We start from the raw sequence: 20,935 nt of genomic DNA on the forward strand, positions 1-20,935 counted from the left end.
GGGGTTGGGAGGTGGCGTGAGGCGGGGCTCAGAGTTTGTGCGTCGGGTTGGCTCCTGGCGGCTCTAGTTCTCTCAGCTTGCTCCGCAGCCCCGCCTGTCGGTCCCCGCCAGTCCTGGAGCAAGTCTTTCCCATGCAGGGGGGTCCTGTGTACTGTTCGTGAAATGACAGTGACCAGTTTGTTTCACAGGGTGCTTGGAGAATGATTGAGAGAATGGAAATGAAGACGAAGGCTTGTCATTCACCTAACTAATGTATTTTGTACTTACTAGGAAGAACTGTTGTCATAGCAGTACTAATACTTCATATACACATTGCCTTATTCCACAAAACAACCGTCTAAAATAGGTAATACAGAATTATCACCATTTTACAGCTGAGAAAACTGAGGCTCAGAAGAGCTTTTGTAGCAGGCCATATTAACAAGCTAGTAAGTGGCAGAAGCTCTTAAAACTGAAGTCTGAGATGATATGGGAAGATCCTGAGAGGGGTCCAGCTGAGCTGTCCTCTTGCTAATGTTACCCAGGCACCAAGCATGTGAGTGAAACCTCATGGATGTCTTGGACTCTCTGGCCAGACTAACTATCCACTAAATATCGCCAAGTGACCCTGGTTGCCAACATATGGAGCAGAATGACCCAGCTGAGCCCTGCCTAAATTCCTGATCCACAAAATTGGAAGATGAATTAAAATGTTTTAAGCTACTAAGTTTTGAGCTGGTTTGTTAAACGGCAGCAGGTAACTGGAACAGATGGAACAAGTCCCATGGGGAGCCAGACTCAGGATGCTGGCTGGGCAAACACCAGGACTCAGGAGGGCGGGCAAGTGATACTCTGGTGGAAAATGGAAGGCAGTGCCTGACCAGGTGGTGGCGCAGTGGATAGAGCATTGGACTGGGATGCAGAAGACTCAGGTTTGAGACCCCGAGGTCACCAGCTTGAACCCAAGGTCGCTGGCTCCAGCAAGGGGTTACTTGGCCTGCTGAAGGCCCGCAGTCAAGGTACATATGAGAAAGCAATCAATGAACAACTAAGGTGTTGCAACGCACAATGAAAAACTAATGATTGATGCTTCTCATCTCTCTCCATTCCTGTCTGTCTGTCCCTGTCTATCCCTCTCTCTGACTCACTCTCTGTCAAAAAAATAAAATAAATAAAAAATTTATAAAATAAAAAAAAAAGAAAGAAAAGAAAATGGAAGGCAGTGAGAGCCTGTTTGCACCCTGGCATCCTGTCCTCACCTTTCTCTGGCTGGCTGTTGGAGGTCCATGGCTTCACAGTGAAGGTATTGATTGACCTCACACTGATGACACAAAAATTGAGCTTAGTGATGCATGGCTCTTTACACATGGGGATAATGGGTCTACATTTCACATAGGTAAAACTGACGCTTAGAGTGAGAAAGTGATGTGCTCTTGCGGCAAACAAAGCACCAGCTATGGAATTGTAGCCAGGCCAAGTCAGAGGGGTGAGAGGCCCTCGAAGATGTCATGGTGGTGGTGACTGCATGGAGCTGAGTGGGTGGTCACCAGCACCCTGGGGAGGGGGCTTAGGTGCTCCCTGTCAGGAAGAAGCCTTGTGTACCTTTCCCAGGGAGAAGGGGGTGGGGATGTGGAGAGCTCAGGTCCTCTAACACCCAGGGAATTAGGCCAGCATTCTTGCTGTGTCCACGGAGAGCATGGAACGCTTCAGGGCCCAGGTGAAGAGCAGAATCTCTGCAAGTGGGAGAGCAAGGACTTTAGAATCCAGTCTCGGCTGTGTCTGTGTGACCTGGCTGTGTGAATGGGCTTTTTTCTTTTTCTTTCTTTTTTTTTTTTTTTTACAGAGTCAGAGAGTCAGAGAGAGGGATAGATAGGGACAGACAGGAATGGAGAGAGATAAAAAGCATCAATCATCAGTTTTTCGTTGCGACACCTTAGTTGTTCATTGATTGCTTTCTCATATGTGCCTTGACCGTGGGCCTTCAGCAGACCGAGTAACCCCTTGCTCAAGCCAGCGACCTTGGGTCCAAGTTGGTGAGCTTTGCTCAAACCAGATGAGCCCGCACTCAAGCTGGCAACCTTGGGGTTTCGAACCTGGGTCCTCTGCATCCCCGTCTAACGCTCTACCCACTGCGCCACCGCCTGGTCAGGTGGGTATGGGCATTTTGCCTCATTTTGCTTTAATTTCCTCTATTGTGAAAAAGTTCCAGGGTTCCAAGTACCTGCCCTGCTCTTCTTTCATTAATTCACTCACTCATTCACTTACTCAACAAACCTGTTAAGCACCAACAGGACTGGCTACCTAAGGTGCACCCCCAACAGAAGTGTGCCCATAAGATCAGACCCCTGGTCAGTACTTGCAGGACACTGGGGAGGGAGACATGATTGTCCCCAGACCTGGAATAATTCCTTTCCCTTCAGGGGCTGTTTTCTCCAATAGGCAATGGGAGTGCTTGTCACAGTGGAAGCTTAGAGAAACTTCCTGGGACCTCTCGGAAAAGGCCAAAGATGTGAGCAGATCATAGGGTGAAGAAAAGGCAGGAGATGGCGGCTGGTTCTCAGGACCAAGTTCTGTGACAGTGAGATGGGGCCCTTTGCCCATGGCCATCCCAGCAGGGCAGACTGGGGCTGCAGAGGTTAATGGAGGAGGCAGGGGCTGGCAGGAAAGTCTAAGCAGCCCCCAGAGCTTCCCAGACCAGGGAGGCCTCAGTAAGCCATTTCAGGGGGTCAGAAGTGAGTCTCGGGTCCTTCCAGAGTGCTCCAGAGTGTGGTCTGGCAAGGAGGCATCAGGCCATCAAAAATATAATTTCTTCCCCTATACAGCCTTTACAATTTCCAAAGTCCTTACTCTTAACCTTTACAGGCCAAAGATACACATTACTAGGGCCGTTTTACAGATAAAAATATTGAGGGTCAGAGCAGCAGGCTAACCTGCCTAAAGCGACTTTTTAATCAGAGACAAGAACTCACCTTCCTGGTCACTCCTACTATCCTAGCTCATCCCCACTCCTCTCATCTCCCCTTTGAACTTCTCCCAACTCCAACTCCCCATCTGCCCTCTTCTTGGGACCCTGAAGTTTCCTTTCCCCATCTAGGGTGATCCAAGAGCTGTCATCTTTCAGGAGGGGTGAGGTGCCAGGGAAGGGCAGGGATTCCGAGGTTCAGAGACTGGAGTTGAATGCAACGGTATTGCACTCTGGCTCTAGTCAGGCAGAGAGGACACAATCCTATGTGCAAATATTCCTCCCTCCTCCAGGTGTCCTCTCCACTCCCTCAGACAACAATGCCCAGAGGCTAGGGGAAGGGACTCACACTTCTTCATATTTTACATTTACTACCACCTGTGATTCTCACAGAACCCTGCCTGGTGAGACATTTTACAAATGAAGCTACTGAGTATCTGAAAAATTATAACTTTGCCAAGTGGTAGAGCCAGGACACAAACCCTGGTCTGTCTAACTCCAGAGCCTAGGACCTCTCTGAAACTGAGACCAAGAAAGGAGGGAGAGAAGGAGAGCACTCGCTGGGCAGCAGGGTGGCCAGGCATTCAGAAAGACAGTGACTCAGGGGGACCTGGGTAGGGAGTCTGGCTGACTGGCAGGGAGGGGTGGTCTCCCACTCTAGATGTCTGGAGGCCTCACAGATGCAGCACCAACCAGCAGGTGTCGCTGTAACAGCCGCGTTCCTTGCTGTTCTGATGGAAGGAATTAGAGTGAGATATTCAAGAACGAGATTAAAATGGTGAAAACAAGGAAAAGACAGCAACTGGAAAACAAGGGCTCTACCTTTACTGGATCTGGTACGGAAGATGAATGATATCACTGATGAAAAGGGTCCAGCACTGGCCGGTTGCTCAGCTGGTTAGAGCATCGTCCTGATATGCCAGGGTCGTGGGTGCCATCTCCAGTCAGGGCATATATGACAAGAAGCAACCAATGAATGCAGAACTAAGTGGAATAACAAGTTGATGTTTCTCTCTCTCTCTCTCTCTCTAACCCCTCCTCTCTCTCTCACTCTCTTTTTTTTTTTTTTTTTTCATTTTTTCTGAAGCTGGAAACAGGGAGAGACAGTCAGACAGACTCCCGCATGCGCCCGACCGGGATCCACCCGGCACGCCCACCATGGGGCGACGCTCTGCCCACCAGGGGGCGATGCTCTGCCCATCCTGGGCGTCGCCATGTTGTGACCAGAGCCACTCTAGCGCCTGGGGCAGAGGCCACAGAGCCATCCCCAGCGCCTGGGCCATCTTTGCTCCAATGGAGCCTTGGCTGCGGGAAGGGAAGAGAGAGACAGAGAGGAAAGCGCGGCGGAGGGGTGGAGAAGCAAATGGGCGCTTCTCCTGTGTGCCCTGGCCGGAATCGAACCCGGGCTCCGCACGCTAGGCCGACGCTCTACCGCTGAGCCAACCGGCCAGGGCTCTCTCTCACTCTTTATCAAGTCAGTCGATAAATGTTTAAAAATTAAAAAAAGAAGAAAAGGGTCCATCCAAGTGCTCAACAGTCAGGTGTTGTCTTCTGACTTTACCACTTGTGAAATTTTAATTTCTCTATGCCTCAGTTTCCTCATCTATAAAATGGGAGCAGAGCAGCACTCGTTTACAGGGTCACTGTGAAGATTAAGTGAGCTATGTAAATCTGGAATGTTGAAAGGGTTCATGAGTGATTAGTATTGATTCTTTTCCTCCTGGCAGCAGCAACCTCCCTGCTGGGCCCTCAGGCTTTAGTTCCCATCATCTCCCCAGGCCCCCAGCCACACCTAGGACTCTCCCTGAACACAAGGCCAGGGTGCCAAGAAGGTGGGCACAGAGGCATACAGGATGTGTTCACGTAGAGAGTGAGTTTGGAAGTCAGTGTCCTTGGTAGGTGATATCACTGTTTGAACCCGTTTCCTTTTCTGTGAGACTGTGACAATACCTGTGAATGAGCCATCCGTGTATGGGAAGCCCCTAGCCTAGTGCCTGGCACCGTAGCCACAGGACTTTGGTGCTGATGTTGATTGAGGGCTCAGGAGTCCCTGCTCTCTTACAAATCACCCTCAGGCTTGTGATTCTTAATTTGATATCTAGGAGTCTCTGATGGCAGAATGGGGTCCTTGTGCAGCCGTGATATTTCTGAATGCCAGAGGACCATCCCATATGTAAGTGGGGAGAGGTTGCTCAAGCCAACAAAGAGTCTCTGTTCGGAGCTGGGATCGCCAACTCTCCAGAAGGTCACGTGGTGAGTCCTGCCCTACGGAGCTAGGACAGCTGCCTTGGCAAATAGGAAACAAATTAATAATTAATCAGTGCTCTGTTTTCTAAAATAAGACCTGGATGGGGGTGGTGATTTTAAAGGTTGCAAGCCGCAGATTTAGTTTCATTCCTCCCTCCACTCTAATGCCATTTTATGGGCAGAGGACACGGAGGCCTAAGTTTGGAGCCTCAAGATCACAGTCTTGGAAGTGGCCCGTGGTGTGGTGAGGCTGGGAGTTGAGGACTGTCATTTTTGTCTTAACTCTGTAAAGGAACTAACATTTATTTGGGGCCTCCTATGTCAGGTATCTTATAGGCATTCTTATTGTCACAATAACACTTTGAATTGTTATACCATTTTAGCCCTGGCTGTTGGTGCAATGGATAGAGCAATGACCCAGAGTGTCAAGGTTGCTGGTTCGATCCTAGGGGTCACTGATTTGAGCCCATGGTCAGGGCACATATGAGAAGCAATCAATGTAACAACTAAGTGTAACAATGAGTTGATGCTTCTCTCTTTTCCTCTTTCTCTCTCAAAAAATTAAAAAAAAATGTTATGCCATTTTACAGATGAGAAAAATGAGGCCCAGGTAAAGTGCTTTACCCAAAGTCGCACTTGTCCCCGTCGATGACTTTACTTAATTTCCTTCCTCTCTGTAGTGCAGTAGCTCTTACTGGCGGTGGTGTTGCTCTGCAGAGACATCTGGCACCATCCAGATGTTTTTGGCTGTCACTACTGGAGGCAGAGTGCACCTTGTGGGTAGAGGCCCAGGAATGTGGCTAAACATTGTATAGTGCACACGGTGCCCCCCCCCCATACAAGGAATTATCTAATCCAAAATGGGGATAATGTTGTTTTTGTTTTGTTCTTGTTTCTTTTTAAAATAATAATTGATTTTAGAGAGAGAGGAAGAAAGACAGAGAGCAAAATGTTGATCTGTTCCTCTATGTGCCCTGACTGGGGATCCAACCCATAAACTTTGTGTATTGGGACAGTGCTCTAACCAATCAAGTTATCCAGCCAGAGTGGGAATAATGCTGCTTGAAAAACTGATTCAGAGAGCCCCATGACCTGCCCTCTGGATCACTCTGGAGGCCTACCTTGAGTCCCCACCTGGGAGAGTTGGTCCTCCTGCTGGCCCCTGCAGCCACCATCTGTCCTAAGAGGGTGCTGATCATGCTACCTCTGACCAGAGCTCTTTGGGCAAACGGTATTGGATTGATATTCACTAAATTAAATGCTTGTTGGGTTGAAACACAAGGTAGTGCTTACCTTTCTATTGACCCTTTGCTTTAATTAGTCTGGTGGTGGCCCTGGCTGGGTAGCTCAGTTGGTTCGAGCCTTGTCCTGATATGCCAAGGTTGCAGGTTCAATCCCTGGTCAGGGCATATACAAGAATCAACCAATGAATAACAAATTAGTGTTTCTCTTTCTCTCTCAGATAAATTTTAAAAACTCCCGAAGGACTGGAGAGTGTATGAAAATACCTCAAAGCCTCTGTGTCCTTGCCATAGAGATGGTGTGCTTCGTCTCACACCAAGTGTGCAATCTGACAATCCATCCATATTGCTCAGTGTAATGGCTGGCAGGTGGCAGGCAACCTGAGAATGTGGGCTGTTACTATTAGTAGGAGATGCCGGCAGCACTGCAGTTTCCCTCAGATGATATCAAGGTTCCTTCTAAATATGAAATTCCCCCAAAGTGTTAGGCTCTCTCACACTTCTATGCCTTTGAACAAGCTGGATTTTTTTTTCATTTTTTTTTTTGTTTTTTAATCTTTGGCCTGGAATTCTGTTCTCTTTGCACATGTCTTCCAAATACACTGCTCTTGATTCTTCAAGTCTTGGTTCAACTGTCACCTCTTCTATGTAGTCTTCCCAGATTGGCCTCTTCTCCTCTGCCTTCATCATGATTCTCTACCTCATCCTGGGACCATACTGCCATTATGACATCTATTATAGTTTTTTGGTATTAAATTTTTTTTGTATTAAATGTCCCCCCTATCCAGTCTGAGGCCTCTCCCCAGGGACCAGGGCTAGGTCAGATGTATCTTTGCACTCCAGCACCAGAACACAGACATGTGGAAGCAGCAACAAACATCCACAGAATGACCCCACTGGGTCTGATTCTATGAGGTCCTCCAGCAGGCTTCTTCCGTAAATATTTATCAAGTGTCTCCCAGGTCCCAGGCTCTACACTGTCCACCAGTGGACAGATCAGATCTGCGTTTCCCCTGTGTTCCAACTTTTGAGGCTTTGAAGCCAGAAAGTCACAAGGAAGAGTGGTGGAAGGGAAACTGACAGTCTATTTCTTCTCAGCACCTGTTTGGTTTCATAAAAATAATATGAGCATTATAACAGTAATCAGAGTCCCTGTAAGGGTTTTAAAGTATGTCCACAAATTTTTTTGTTTAAAAAAAATTTTTTTTTAGATTTTATTTATTCATTTTTAGAGAGAGTGTGTGTGTGAGAGAGAGAAGTGGGGAGGAGCAGGAAGCATCAACTTCCATATGTGCCTTGACCAGACAAGCCCAGGGTTTCAAACCGGCAACCTCAATATTCCAGGTCAACGTTTTATCCACCGTGCTACCACAGGCCAAGCTGTTTTTTAAAATTATTTATTTATTTATTCATTTTTAGAGAGAGAGGAGAGAGAGAAGGGGGGGAAGGAGCAGGAAGCATCAACTCCCATATGTGCCTTGACCAGGCAAGCCTGGGGTTTTGAACCGGTGACCTCAGTGTTCCAAGTCGACACTTTATCCACTGCGCCACCACAGGTCAGGCCTGTCCACAAATTTTTTTAACAATCTTTCCCTCAAAAGGTCACAATGAATTGCCAACCCCTTCAGTGTGGATTGGATTTAGTGACTCACTCCTAACTGACAGAATGTGATGGTGTGTGACTTCTGAGATTAGGTCTTCCTCTCTCTCTCATTCTTATCACTCGATCTGGGCATGCTGGCTGCCATGTCATGAGCACGGTCAAGCAGCCCAATGGAGAGATCTATGTATAAAGGGTCTCAGGCTTCCTGTCACCAGCCACGTGAGTAAGCAACAGTGAAAGTAGAGTCTGCAGGCCAGACAAGCCTTTATATATCTGCAGCCCTGGTCTAAGCTCGGGGTCTTTTTTGGCTGTTGTCTTTCACTCACATCCCACATCCAATCTGCCAAGAAATCATGCTGGTCCTGCCCACGAAATAGACAGGGACCCAGATATTTCTCACATCTTCCACTGCTGCCACCCTGACGGAACTACCAAGAGCTTTCACCTGGATTACCCCGGTGGCATCTGAACTGGTCTCCCTCTGTCAGCCCTGATTTCCTACAGTCTATTCTCCACATAGTATCCAAATGGATTTTCCCCAGCACGGTGTTCTGTTCATTCAGTGGTTTCTCATCTCATTCAGATTAAAAGCTGGAGCCCTTACAGTGTCTGACATGCCTTCCCCTCCCCTTTATCTCCTACTGACTTTATCTCCTACTGCTCTCCCCTTTCCTTGCTTTAAACTACGCTGGCCTCCTTGCTTCCCTGCAATATTCAAGTGTGCTCCCCCCTCAGGGCCTTTGCACTTGCTGTTTCCTTAGCTTTCTACCTAACCTTCTTCAGGTCTTTTATCAAAAATTCTTCTTGCCTGACCAGGTGGTGATACAGTGGATAGAGCATTGGAGTAGGACACAGAGGACCCAGGTTTGAAACCCCAAGGTTACCGGCTTGAGCATAGGTTCACCAGCTTGAGTGCAGGGTTGCTGGCTTGAGCGTGGAATCATAGACATGACCCATGGTTGCTGGCTTGAAGCCCAAGGTCACTGGCTTGAGTTCAAGGTCACTGCCTTGAGCAAGGAGTCACTCGCTCTGCTGTAGCCCCCTGGTCAAGGCACATATGAGAAAGCAATCAATAAACAACTAAAGTGCTGCAACGAAGAACTGATGCTTCTCATCTCCCTTCCTATCTCTTTGTCCTGTTTGTCCCTCTGTCTCTGTAAAAAAAAAAAATTCTTCTCAGTGAGACTTTCCCTAACCGACCTGCAGTTCAATTGAAGTCTAAAATTGAGCTCTTGTCAGAAGGATCGGTTGGTAGAGCATCGTTCCCATGTGCAGAAGTTGCCAGATGTAAGGGCACATACAGGAACAGATGGATGTTTCTGTTTCTCTCTCACTAATCAATAAAACCAACAAAGAAACAAACAGAAAAACAAAACAAAACAAAAACCCTGGAATCGATTCCCATCCTGTACTCCCTCCCGTCCCTGTCCTGTTTTAGTCTCTGACACAGAGCTGATATACTACAGATTTTGCTTGTGTATTTTTTTTTAATTATTATTATTTTTTTCTTTTTCTGAAGCTGGAAACAGGGAGAGACAGTCAGACAGACTCCCGCATGCTCCCGACTGGGATCCACCCGGCACGGCCACCAGGGGCGAAGCTCTGCCCACCAGGGGGCGATGCTCTGCCCCTCCGGGGCATCGCTCTGCCGCGACCAGAGCCACTGTAGCGCCTGGGGCAGAGGCCAAGGAGCCATCCCCAGCGCCCGGGCCATCTTTGCTCCAATGGAGCCTTGGCTGCGGGAGGGGAAGAGAGAGACAGAGAGGAAGGGGGGGGGGTTGGAGAAGCAAATGGGCGCTTCTCCTATGTGCCCTGGCCGGGAATCGAACCCGGGTCCCCTGCACGCCAGGCCAACGCTCTACCGCTGAGCCAACCGGCCAGGGCCTTGCTTGTGTATTTATGTATGTTCCCTCCCAATAGATATCCTCCAATAGAGCAGGAATTACTTTCTGTTTTGTTCACAGTTGTAGCCCCAATTCTTGGCACATAGTAGGTACTTAATAAATATTTGAAGTCTTTTCTCAGAATGTCAGTAGGAAAGAAGTCATTATGTGAAGTTGAGCCCTCTCATTTCACCAATGAAGGCACTGAGGCTAGAGATGGGAGGAGTTACCCCAGGTCCCAGGTGGGCGGGGCAGAGGAAGAGGTAGAATTTAGGTATTGTACACCCCCACAGGGCTCTCTCTGCTGTTTTGATATGCCTGGGCTTGCCCATTCTGATTCCAGGGCCTACTGAGATGGGAACTGCTGAGTCACTGGAACACAAAATTAGGGCAGGGCATGGCCCCAGCTCAGGTGGCCATGGAGGCAAATTGGAGCTGAACTCACCTCCTCCAGGTGACTGAGGCTGAGAGGGAAAGGCAGGTGTGGTACTGCCTTTGCCCAAACTAACTTAGTGGTGAAACTATGTCAATGTTTAAGTTTAAGAGTTGATCACAACGTTTGAAATGCCTAACTCATTAAAATCTGTGGCCCTGGCCACTTAGATCAGATGGTTAGAGCATCATTCTGCTATAACAAGGTTGTAGATTTAAACCCTGTTCAGGGCACATACAGGAATCAAGCAATGAATGCATAAACAAGTAGAATAACAAGTCAATGCTTCTCTCTCTCTAAAATCAATAAATAAAAATGTAAAAAACTGAAACAAGTGAAATTGAGCTTTGGGGAAATAAAAATCTAGCCCCGATGTAAGGAAACTGACAGGCATAAACTGTTGGGGCCTCCATGACATTGGTGTAAAGGAAAATTCAAAACTGTTTGCATGCCTCTTTACCAGACATTTCCCGAACTCGGATTATCTGGGGCACTTGTGAAAAAGAAAAACATGCAGATTCCTGTCATTGCCCAGAAACTGGGTTTCAGTGACTGTCAGATCAGGCTCAAAAACTGGGATTTTAAGAGGTTCTTATGTCTGCCAGTTTGGAAACACTGCGTGGGCCAGTACCCTGTGGAGTAATGAATCATATAAGTCAACGAGGTCTTGGCATCAGGCCCTCCCTCACTTCTAATCTATTTAGAAACTGCAAGAACCGATTCCAACATGTTCAAGAAAACACTAGTATGCCTATAAATCCCAGTAGACTATTGTGCTTGTCAAATGCACCTTGGGGAATTTATATAAAGAATGCCTTGGGCACCTCTATGACTGAGCAGTTATTGCAGACGGTCTGGCAGAGCTAGGGGAGCTTCACCAGGCTTGGTGGGAAGACCAGCTTGACGGGTTTCAGAGTGATACATGGGGACCCAGGTATGCCTTGACTTCTCCCTCCCATGCTCTTCGTTACTTTACTAGCCCTCCCAAGTTTACAGAGTTCATGGTCACACACATATCCCCAATAATGCACATTTACACAGGGAAGTGAGAAGCCCTAGGCTTCTTCCAGAAAGAACACACTGATTCCGGCTTTCCTCCTCCAACCCTCCTTTCCAGCACTCCCAGTTCTCTCTAAAGGACAACTCTAATTGGGTAGCTTCTGTTAAAAATCCCTCAGTAGTCACATCAGGCTGATGCACCCTGCTTTGATATTCAGGGAAGCTGTAACCTGGATACCACTTCCCCGTGAAAGGCAGAATAATGACCCCCAAAGTTGTCCATAGTTCTAATCCCTGGAACCTGTGAATGTGTCACATGGCAAAAGAGACTTTTCCAGCCCTGGCTGGGTATCTCAGTTGGTTGGAGTGCTGTCCTAATACAAGATTGAGGGTTCAGTCCCTGATCAGGGCACATATAAGAATCAACCAATGAGTGCATAAATAAGTGGAACAGCAGGTCAATATTTCTCCCTCTCTCTAAAAAAGAATAAATAAAAAGAACTTTTTAAAAGTACTTTTGCAAATGTGAATAAGGGCGTTGAGAAGGGGAGCTTTTCCTGGGTTATGTGAGTGGGCCCAATCTGATGACACAAGACCTTAAAAATGGAGACCTTCTCCTGGTTGTTGTTAGAGAGCAATGTGATGAATCAGCCACTGAGTGCACAGAAGGGTCAGAGACGCGACATTGCTGGCTTTGAAAATGGAGGGTGACCACGAGCCAAGAAGTGAGGGCAGCCTCTAGAACAGGGGTCGGGAAACTTTTTGGCCGAGAGAGCCATGAATGCCACATATTTTAAAATGTAATTCTGTGAGAGCCATACAACAACCCATGTACATTACACATTATCCAATAAAAATTTGGTGTTGTCCTGGAGGACAGCTGTGATTGGCTCCAGCCACCCGCAACCATGAACATGAGCGGTAGGAAATGAATGGATTGTAATACATGAGAATGTTTTATATTTTTAACGTTATTTTTTTTATTAAAGATTTGTCTGTGAGCCAGATGCAGCCATCAAAAGAGCCACATCTGGCTCGCGAGCCATAGGTTCCTGACCCCTGTTCTAGAAGCTAGAAGAGGCGGGGAATGGATTGTGCCCTACAGCCTCCAGACAGCTTGATTTTAGCCCAGTGACACCCATGTTGAACTTATGTACGATAATAAACTGGTATTAAGACATGAAAGCTGTGGTAATTTATGACAGCAATAGGAACCAGATACATTTCCCGTGGAAGCTTCCTCCAACCAGTTGGTCTCCTCCCTCCACAGCGTGGCTCATGCGGTTGGCCCTGTCCAGGATACTCAGATCACTTCACTGCTGGGCTCCTATTGACAGTTGCCTTTCACACAACACTGTCCTCACTATTGACCACTTGCCATCAGCATTCATCCTTCGGCCTGCCCATCCTGTGGCTCCCCTATAGACCATATAAGCTCCTTATAGGCAATGTCTGTGATATCTTTTCCTCTGGACTCCACGACCAGAAGTAGTACACAGAAGTTTGCACAATGGACCTGGGGCATTCTTATGTAGGACCCCTGGTTCTGAGTCCCTAGCTGCATCAGAATCACATGGGGACCTCTACAAAACCCCCAATGCTACCAAATCACTGCAGAAGGACAGGAGACAGCCACACATGCATTATTGGGGGAACATTTCCAAGAATTAGAACATGAAAAGAATCAGGGAATTGAAGAGTGAGTAGAATATGTTGCCATTTGTATAGAAAGAAGGAAAAAACAAATATTTATATAATTTTTAAAAAGAATTGACTATTTTTGGAAAGATATATAAAATAAGAAAACATAACCTGCTGCCACTTTCTGAATTCTCTACCATATATACATATTACCTGTTCACAAAGGTAAGTAAACTTTTAAGAATTCAAAAATATCAATTCTGGTGTATCTCCAGAAAGGATCCAGGGTGCCCCAGGTGGGGCACAGGAATCTCTTTCTAAGTACTGTCTGCCAGTTCATTTCAAGTCAGGAACTGAATTGTCAGGAAGAGGGGAGAGCCCAGAAGCAAAGAATATTTTGGAAGCATAAATTGAAAACATACTCAATCAGAAAAATAAAATAGAAAGCTCTACAAGGGAATGGGAAGCCCTGGGAACCCACTGATTCAGTCCCACCTCTGTATTTTATGTACCAGGAGAGCGGGAGAACCCTGCCCAAAGCTATGCAGATAGTTAGAGGCACCAGGCCAGTGCCCCAGAAATGTTTAATATTGACAATGACATTGACTCTCAACCCCTGCCCACCCTCATGCAGGAACCCTGCTGACTCACAGGGCAGGAGGACGGGAAGATAGAGAAGAAAACACCATCTTTAATCAACCCATCTGCACAGAAACCAGGGGAACATGCCCTGCCTTGCAAGGTCCGAGTGAGAACTTGGTCCTTTTGCAAAAAATGTCTTATAAAAAAACCAAAAGGCTTCAAAGCACCAGTGGCTAAACCCCTTGAGTAGAAAGGGGGTTGGGAGAGTCGAGGTGAGATGACAGCTGGCTGGGGGTGGGAGAAGGGAGGGATGGAGGCAAGTGTTGGCCAAGTGGAGGGGCAGCAGCCAGGCCTAAAAGGGAAATGTCCCCATCTTGAGCTGCACCCATCAGCTAACTGGACTGACCATCTGGGACCTCAGTGCTGGGGTGATCAGAGGAATTGGGATCTTAGCTCAGGATATTTTGGCCTTAGACAGTCGGGAATACTAGACTGGAAGGTGAAGAGCATGGAACAAAGTGGTCACCATGGACGGGCTCAGGCCTACAAACCATCTGCAATTCCCTCCAGTTCCCTGATGCCTCCTTGCCCAGAGCCACTCCTATTTCAGACTGGGAAGCTGAGACCTGATCCTCCTGCCCTTGGACTCAACAGCCAGGGCACAGGTATTCAGGGATGTCTGTGGGAGAAGGTAGGGAGAATGAGCTCTCATCTCTACTTGCTCTCAAAGGATACTGGCCTTCCTGACCACCTATCACAACCCATACTCCCATTCTGCCTCTTCAGAACTCCTGGATATTGGAGTGGCCATAAACCCTAGTGATCTGTGAACAGTGGTCACCAGGCAGGCTGACCAGCCCTCTTCCACTCTTAAACCACAGGTCTTCCAACTGGTAAGATGGATGGGGCTGTCAGGGGTTGGTGGAGTTGCTGAGGGGGTAGGAGATCATGAGTGTAGCAGCTTCAGGGACCTGGAAGGGGGTATGGTGACTGAGTTGTGGATCCTCTTTCCTCGAGAGAACCTGAAATGTTTGCCAAGGGTGGACAGAAGCAGAGTCTAGGAAGGCTTCCCTGTGGGTCAGGCTGTATTCAGGGCTCTGGGCTCCATACGTCTGGTTCCCAACAAGAAAACAGGTATATTGCTTTAAGAGAGGTATTGGCAAGTGGGGCGGTGATGTGTAAATGTGGCGTAGATCACGGGTTCTAGAGTGTCCAAGCTGGAAAGGTGTTTGAAAATGGAATTCAGAAACCAGACACTGGGTTTTGGAGGCGGAAACTACAGAAAGTGCACTGTGTTCGAGGCCTGCATCCACCAAAAGCCTAACTGTGTGGTCTCGAAGCAAATTGCTTCACATCTCTGGGCCTCAGTTTCTTTATCTGCAAAATGGGAATTATAATAGCCTAACCCAGGGAACTGAGAGTCAAATGAGAAAACTAGAAAGAGCTCCATCTGCTAAGGGATTATTTCAATAGTTTGAGGTGGGAAAACTGAGGACCAGAGAGGGCAAGGGCCTTGCCAGATGTCACACAGAGTCAGTGATGGAGCTGCGATTAGAACCCAGGACTCCTGTTCCTACTTCACAGTAACTTTCCCCAGAGCTGGTGAATGAGTGTGGTGAGATGGCGTGAATCTGTCCATCCTGCCTTTACTCTCTGGACAGTGGACAGGATGCTGGCTGAAGGCTGAAAGGGAGAGGCTGGAGAAGGGAGGCAGGCCCCAGCGCACGCCAAGGCTAAGATAAAAAAAATACAAACCCCAAGATTCCCCTCCCTCATCCCACCCTGCCCCACCCCTGAAGTCCAGGCTGTGAAGGGCCAAGTCCAATTCTGATGCAGACCCAGATCAAGCGCGCAAGCTGCAGTAGGCCCGTCAGTCGCCAGGGGGCGCGCCTGTCATCTTGACCCGAGCTCGTGGCAGCAGCTGTCAGTCGCCACAAAGCACTCGACACGGGGGTGGGCGCGGGGCAGGAGCTACCCAGACCTGCAAGAAACAAAGGCAGGTTAGAAAAGTGGACCCCGAAAATAGGGGAGCAGAGGGATACGGCTGCTCTTTCCTCCCCTCCCCCTCTTTTCTCCCCACACTAACACCCGGGTCCCCCACCCCACCCTGCTCGGCGCCATAACCCACGTGTACAGAGGCTGCAGTTGTAAATGCGATGTCTTCTGGGGCGCCTGGTATCCGTAGGAGTCAAAGCCACCGATGAAGTCAACTGCAGAAGGGGAAGTGGCATGTGGTTAGGAATGGCCTGTGGCAGGCAAGTTACAGGAGGCTGGGTTTTGAAAGGGAAGAATCTAGGGGCAGACCACGTCCAGGGCCTTAGGGGCGGGGCTTTGCTGCCAGATCCTGAGGGTTGAGCCTACGCCAGCGGGAACGCGGAGGACCTCGGTCAGGACCGGCCCTAAGAAGATGGAGAACTTGGGAGGGATGGGCATCCTCAAGGGAGAAGGCTCATGGGGGTGGGGGTGGAGGGCAGGACTGAACCACTGAAGTGGAGGAAAACGTGGGAGGGTGGGCGGTGCTTGAGAGGGGCCAGCCTTGTGGAGCCCTTCCAAGGGGAAGGGCCTAGGAGGGGTGGATAGGTGTGTGTGTGTGTGTGGGGGGGGTGCTGGGGCCGTGGACCGGGCACCTGGACGTCTGGGCCTCAGCCCAAAATGGGCTGGTTATGCAAACCCACCCTTGATGCCTCTTCTTCACCCAATAGGGGCGGGCCCAGGGCCCCCTCCCACCGAAACCGCTCGGGCCCCTGTCCAAGGTGCTGAAGGCGTCGGGTGGCCTGCGGCCAGGTTTTCCCGCTTCCCCTGGGGTGCCGCACACTTACAGCTGTCCTCCTCCTCCAGAAACACTTTGCTCACGTAGCAGGCGAACACAAAGCCGAACAGCTGAGGGAGGAAGGGAACGGGGAAAGGAAAACTCTTCCTCCACCCTCTGCACGTCCCTGCCTAACAGCACTGGAGGGACAGGGTGTGCTAGGATAAAGGCAAACCCATACTGACTTCAAGTTAATGACTGAGCCTTAAAGCCGAACATGCCTGTTCCAGTCTCCATTCTGGGAGTGCGACTCTGGACAAGTAATTCTTTTACCTCTTTGAGCCTCAGTTTCCCCAGTTGGATCTGGGCAATACCTCACTGGCTTGTTGAGAGGAAAGAGAATTATGTGACTTTGTATATGTAAAGTGCCTAGGGCAAGACTGGCCCTTCTAGAAATGGGAACTACAGTAATCCTTACTGTATTCTTATGACTCCTTTTGGTTGATATTGTCATTCTTTTTTTTTTTTTAAGTAAGGAAACAAGCTTGGAGATGGCAAGTGACGTGTCCAAGGTCACATAGTGGGTATATTGGAGATTTAAACCAGGACTGACTCATGGTAGGATGCCTCATCTTATTCATTATATGTGCTCATGGCTCTGGGCAGGTAGCTCAGTTGGTTGGAGCTTGTCCCAACATGGCACAGCAATAAACCTGCTCACTCCCTGAATGGGGAGTAGGGCAGGGGTAAAGGGAGGAGGTACAGGATACAGAAACAGAGCCAGGCAGAAGCACAGGCAGGCTGGAAGACCTAGGTTCAGCCCTTCTTAACTAGAGCTAAACAAAGGGGTTTGCAGACTTCGCTTTTGGGAGTGTGTGAGGTGGGGGGACAGAAGGACTCACAGCCAGGAAGATCTGCAGGGCACTGCTGAGGGCTTCAATGTAGGGATAGTCAAGCAGGCAGCCAGTGACAGAGATGACATGGTGGTCCTCCAGGGCCAGGCGGGAGTTCAGGACAGGTGTCACCAGGCAGCCTGGCCCGTTCTCCATCCACCAGGAGCGGTGCAGGGATGTGTTGAAGGTCATGATGAAGTCCCGGTCCTGGGGTTGGAGGGGCCTAGGATACTGAGCTGGGGTGGGGGAACCTTCCCCAGATCCCAGGAGACTGTATATAAAGCCTATTTCACATCTGGATTAGTATAGCAGCCTCCTTCTCTGACTTGATTTGTGGAGGGTTTGAGGGATGGCAGAAAAGGGTCTGTGCCTGCAGCTCTACATTTGGCCAGTAGGTGACACTTGATGACCACATTCTTCCATAAGCTACAGAAGGGGCCGATACTGACCCACCGGAACCCCAGAATTTTACGGCTGAAAAGAACATTAAAAGTAACCAGGTACAATTTTCCAGCCATTGGTGAAATCTTCTATACAGGTCCTTTCATGGCCCATTCAGCTTTTCCAACGCTCTCCCTATGTGTGACCCCAGGCAAATCTCTTTCCTCTTTGGTCCTCAGTCTCCCCATTTGAAATGGAGAAGAGGCTGGTCTAGATCAGAAATTTTATACATCATGGGCATCCATGTGTCCATCAATCCATTCACTCATACAGGCCCCTAACAAATACTCACTGCGTGCTGACAGGTGCCAAGCACTGAGCTGTGTAATCTCATTTATCCACTCAGCAACCAAAGGAAAATGGAATTGCTCTTATTCGAACTTACTAGATAGATAGAAAAGAACTGAAGCTCAGAGAGGGTAAGACACTTGCCCAAGGTCACACAGCTAGAAAATATTAGAGCTGGGATTTGAATCAAGTAGGGTTAAACTACAAAGCCAAATGTTCTTATTCATATCTGTTGCCTTTTTAATATCTAACAATAGAAGCTGTGACCTCTGGGCTTAGTCTTCTTGAAGGTAAATACTCCTATTTTCCTTGATGCTTTTCCATGTGACGTGGTCTGTTCAGTGTTTCCCAAACAAACTCTATCTAATCTCTTTCTCTTCTGAAAAATATTGATCAGCACTGGACTCAAATCTTTGTGGTCTAAACAGTACAAAATACATGGGATTTTCAACTCTTTTGGCCTGAACATGTATAGGGCCTAAGAGTAGTTTTCTGGGCCACCAAATACTGTTGGTTCCTACTGAGCCTGTTATCAACTGGGACCCCAGCCCATCACACAGACTGATCTTCACCCTTATCTGCTCCATCATCATTTGTGTCTGAGAAGTGGAGAGGGGGCCATACAAAAATGGGGTGGGAGGTGGGAACAGATTATTTAGGTGTTTAAAGGGAGATTCTTCAAGAGATGATGCCCCAGACCTACACCACCCTGGGAGCCTTTAGGATGGGGTGGGAAAGCTCAGGCTCTGCCCTCTGGCTCAGCCAGGCCTGAGGCTTACCTGCGACAGCTGTCCAACCTCCAGGTAGAAACAGATGATAAATGCATTCCAGCCAACCCAAAGCACCAGCCAGGCTGCATACTAGGGAAAGCAGAGGTGGGGTCAGGGTGGGAACTGGGGCAGTGGGTTTGGGTCATGGCCATGAAGACAGAGCTAATGTTCTGAGGAGATCATTGCAGGGAAAGGTATGGCAATACCTCATTCACGGAGCACTGAGAATAGTTTACAAATCATTTTTATACCTATTCAGTCTTTACAACAGCCCTGCCGGGAAGGCACTGTCTTCTCTCTCTCTCTCTCGTATTTTTTCATAGTTAGAAGTAGAGAGGCAGTCAGACAGACTCCCGCATGCACCCGACTGGGATCCACCCGGCATGCCCACCAGGGGGCGTTGCTCTGCCCAGCTGGGGTGTTGCTCCCTTGCGCTGGAGCCATTCTAGTGCCTGAGGCGGAGGCCATGGAGCCATCCTCAGCACCTGGGCCAACTGTGCTCCAATGGAGCTTTGGCTGCTGGAGAGGAAGAGAGAGACAGAGAGGAAGGAGAGGGGGAAGGGTGGAGAAGCAGATGGACACTTCTCCTGTGTGCCCTGACTGGGAATCAAACCCAAGGCTTCCACACGCCAGGTCAATGCTCCACCGCTGAGCCAACTGGCCAGGGCCCAGCACTGTCTTCTCTTCAGAGACAAATAATTTAAGGCCTAGAGAGGGTGTTTGTTGTTTTGTTTTGTTTTTTGAAATCACACAGCTAGGAAGAGGTAGCACTGGTACTCAAACCCAAGTCCTTGGGTAGCTACTCCTAGCCATTCGGCAGAGAACAACAGCCACAGGACATAGCAAAGAGCTGGAGAGGAGCTGGCTCTTCTCATCCAAGCCCTCTGCCTACAAGTCTAGTGGCCGCCACCTGGCCGGCGTGGCTGTTTACACTGGTGTCTGGGGCTTCCTGAGAAATGGAGGGAAAGGTTCTCATATCTTGCTCAGATGAGAGAAAACACTAGAAGGGCCTTGTTCACCTGGCTCCTGGGAGCTGAGCTGGTGGGAGGTGGGGAGAAACCCTTGAATGACTGCTAGTGGGCTCTGGTAGTAGCAGAACATTGCAAGTCATTGTTATTATAGGTGTCAAGCAGTTCCGTAGTACATCTACCCAAAGCCTTTCCCTCAGGCGAGTATGTGAATGGGTCTCTGAAGAAGAGCAGGGGACAAAGGTGAACTACTGAAAACAGTAATTTGAGAGAGACAATCAAGGACCGGGGCTTAGAAAAAGGAAGCAAGAGGAAGGAACCAGGGACACAGTCCACTCTTGGGATGGCTACACATGCATTGCCTCAAAGCCACTCTCAATCATCTTTTTATTTTTTTTTAATTTATTTTTTTATTTTATTTTTTTTAAGAGAGAGAGGAGTAGAGAGAGATGAGAAGCATCAACTTATAGTTCTGTCACTTTAGTTGTTCATTGATTGCTTCTCATATGTGCCTTGACTGGGGGCTCAAGCTGAGCCAGTGACCCCTTCCTTGCTCCCGCCAGCAACCTTGAGTTCAAGCCCGAGACCATGGGGTCATGTCTATGATCCCACGCTCAAGCCAGCAACCCCGCGCTCAAGCTGGTGAGCCTGTACTCAAGACAGATGAGCCTGCACTCAAGCCACTGACCTCAGCATCCCAGATCAATGCTTTATCCATTGTGCCACCACTGGTCTGGCTCAACCATATTCTTGATGAGCACCAAGGGACAAAAGCCAAGCTTTCCTGAAGCAACCTGAGAAACTAAACAAGACAAGGCCCCTTCCTCCCACTGGCTTTCTGAGGCAGCGTGGTGATGCAGCAGGAGCCTCCACTCTGGATCTGATGCTCTAGGCCTGGCTCCGCCACTTATTAGCTATGTGACCTTAGGACGCATCGTAACCTTTCTGAGACTCACTTCCTCATCTGGAAAATGAAAATGGTACAATATACCTCACAGAGTTGTCGTAAAGGTCCAATAAAGCATGTGAAGCTTTGAGCAGAGTGCCTGACACACGATAGGTACCCACTAAATGATATATGTTAATGTTTGGATTTTCCCTAGGAAATTCTTTAGGGAAAATACCTTGCCTCTGCTGAACCAAGAAGCATTGGGATTTGGGCATTCATACCAACACAGCTGGAGGCAGGACAGAGCAGGGGATGGGTGCCCAGGGTGGGGGGCAGTTCTGGCTAGAGGAGTGGGGGGAGATAGGTG

The 20,935-nt window shown here is 48.7% G+C and overlaps 1 protein-coding gene across 3 annotated transcripts in view; it reads right to left on the minus strand.

The window, feature by feature from the left end:
* Positions 1-13,242: 13,242 nt before the first annotated feature.
* Positions 13,243-20,935, minus strand: part of NKAIN1 (sodium/potassium transporting ATPase interacting 1) — a 49,353-nt gene continuing 41,660 nt past the window's right edge. The window contains exons 3-7 of one of the 3 annotated variants that reach the window (XM_066375688.1): positions 18,721-18,801; positions 17,222-17,419; positions 16,390-16,450; positions 15,699-15,780; positions 15,463-15,551 (exon numbers count right to left, since the gene is read on the minus strand). In XM_066375688.1, coding sequence (XP_066231785.1) covers positions 15,542-15,551; positions 15,699-15,780; positions 16,390-16,450; positions 17,222-17,419; positions 18,721-18,801 — 432 coding nt within the window. In that variant the 3' untranslated portion in view covers positions 15,463-15,541. Of the gene's footprint in view, positions 15,552-15,698; positions 15,781-16,389; positions 16,451-17,221; positions 17,420-18,720; positions 18,802-20,935 lie in introns of all 3 variants that reach the window. The other 2 variants (XM_066375686.1, XM_066375689.1) reach the window with 2 other exon arrangements.

The sequence above is a fragment of the Saccopteryx leptura genome, chromosome 3, assembly GCF_036850995.1.
Source record: "Saccopteryx leptura isolate mSacLep1 chromosome 3, mSacLep1_pri_phased_curated, whole genome shotgun sequence".
Classification (NCBI taxonomy): domain Eukaryota; kingdom Metazoa; phylum Chordata; class Mammalia; order Chiroptera; family Emballonuridae; genus Saccopteryx; species Saccopteryx leptura.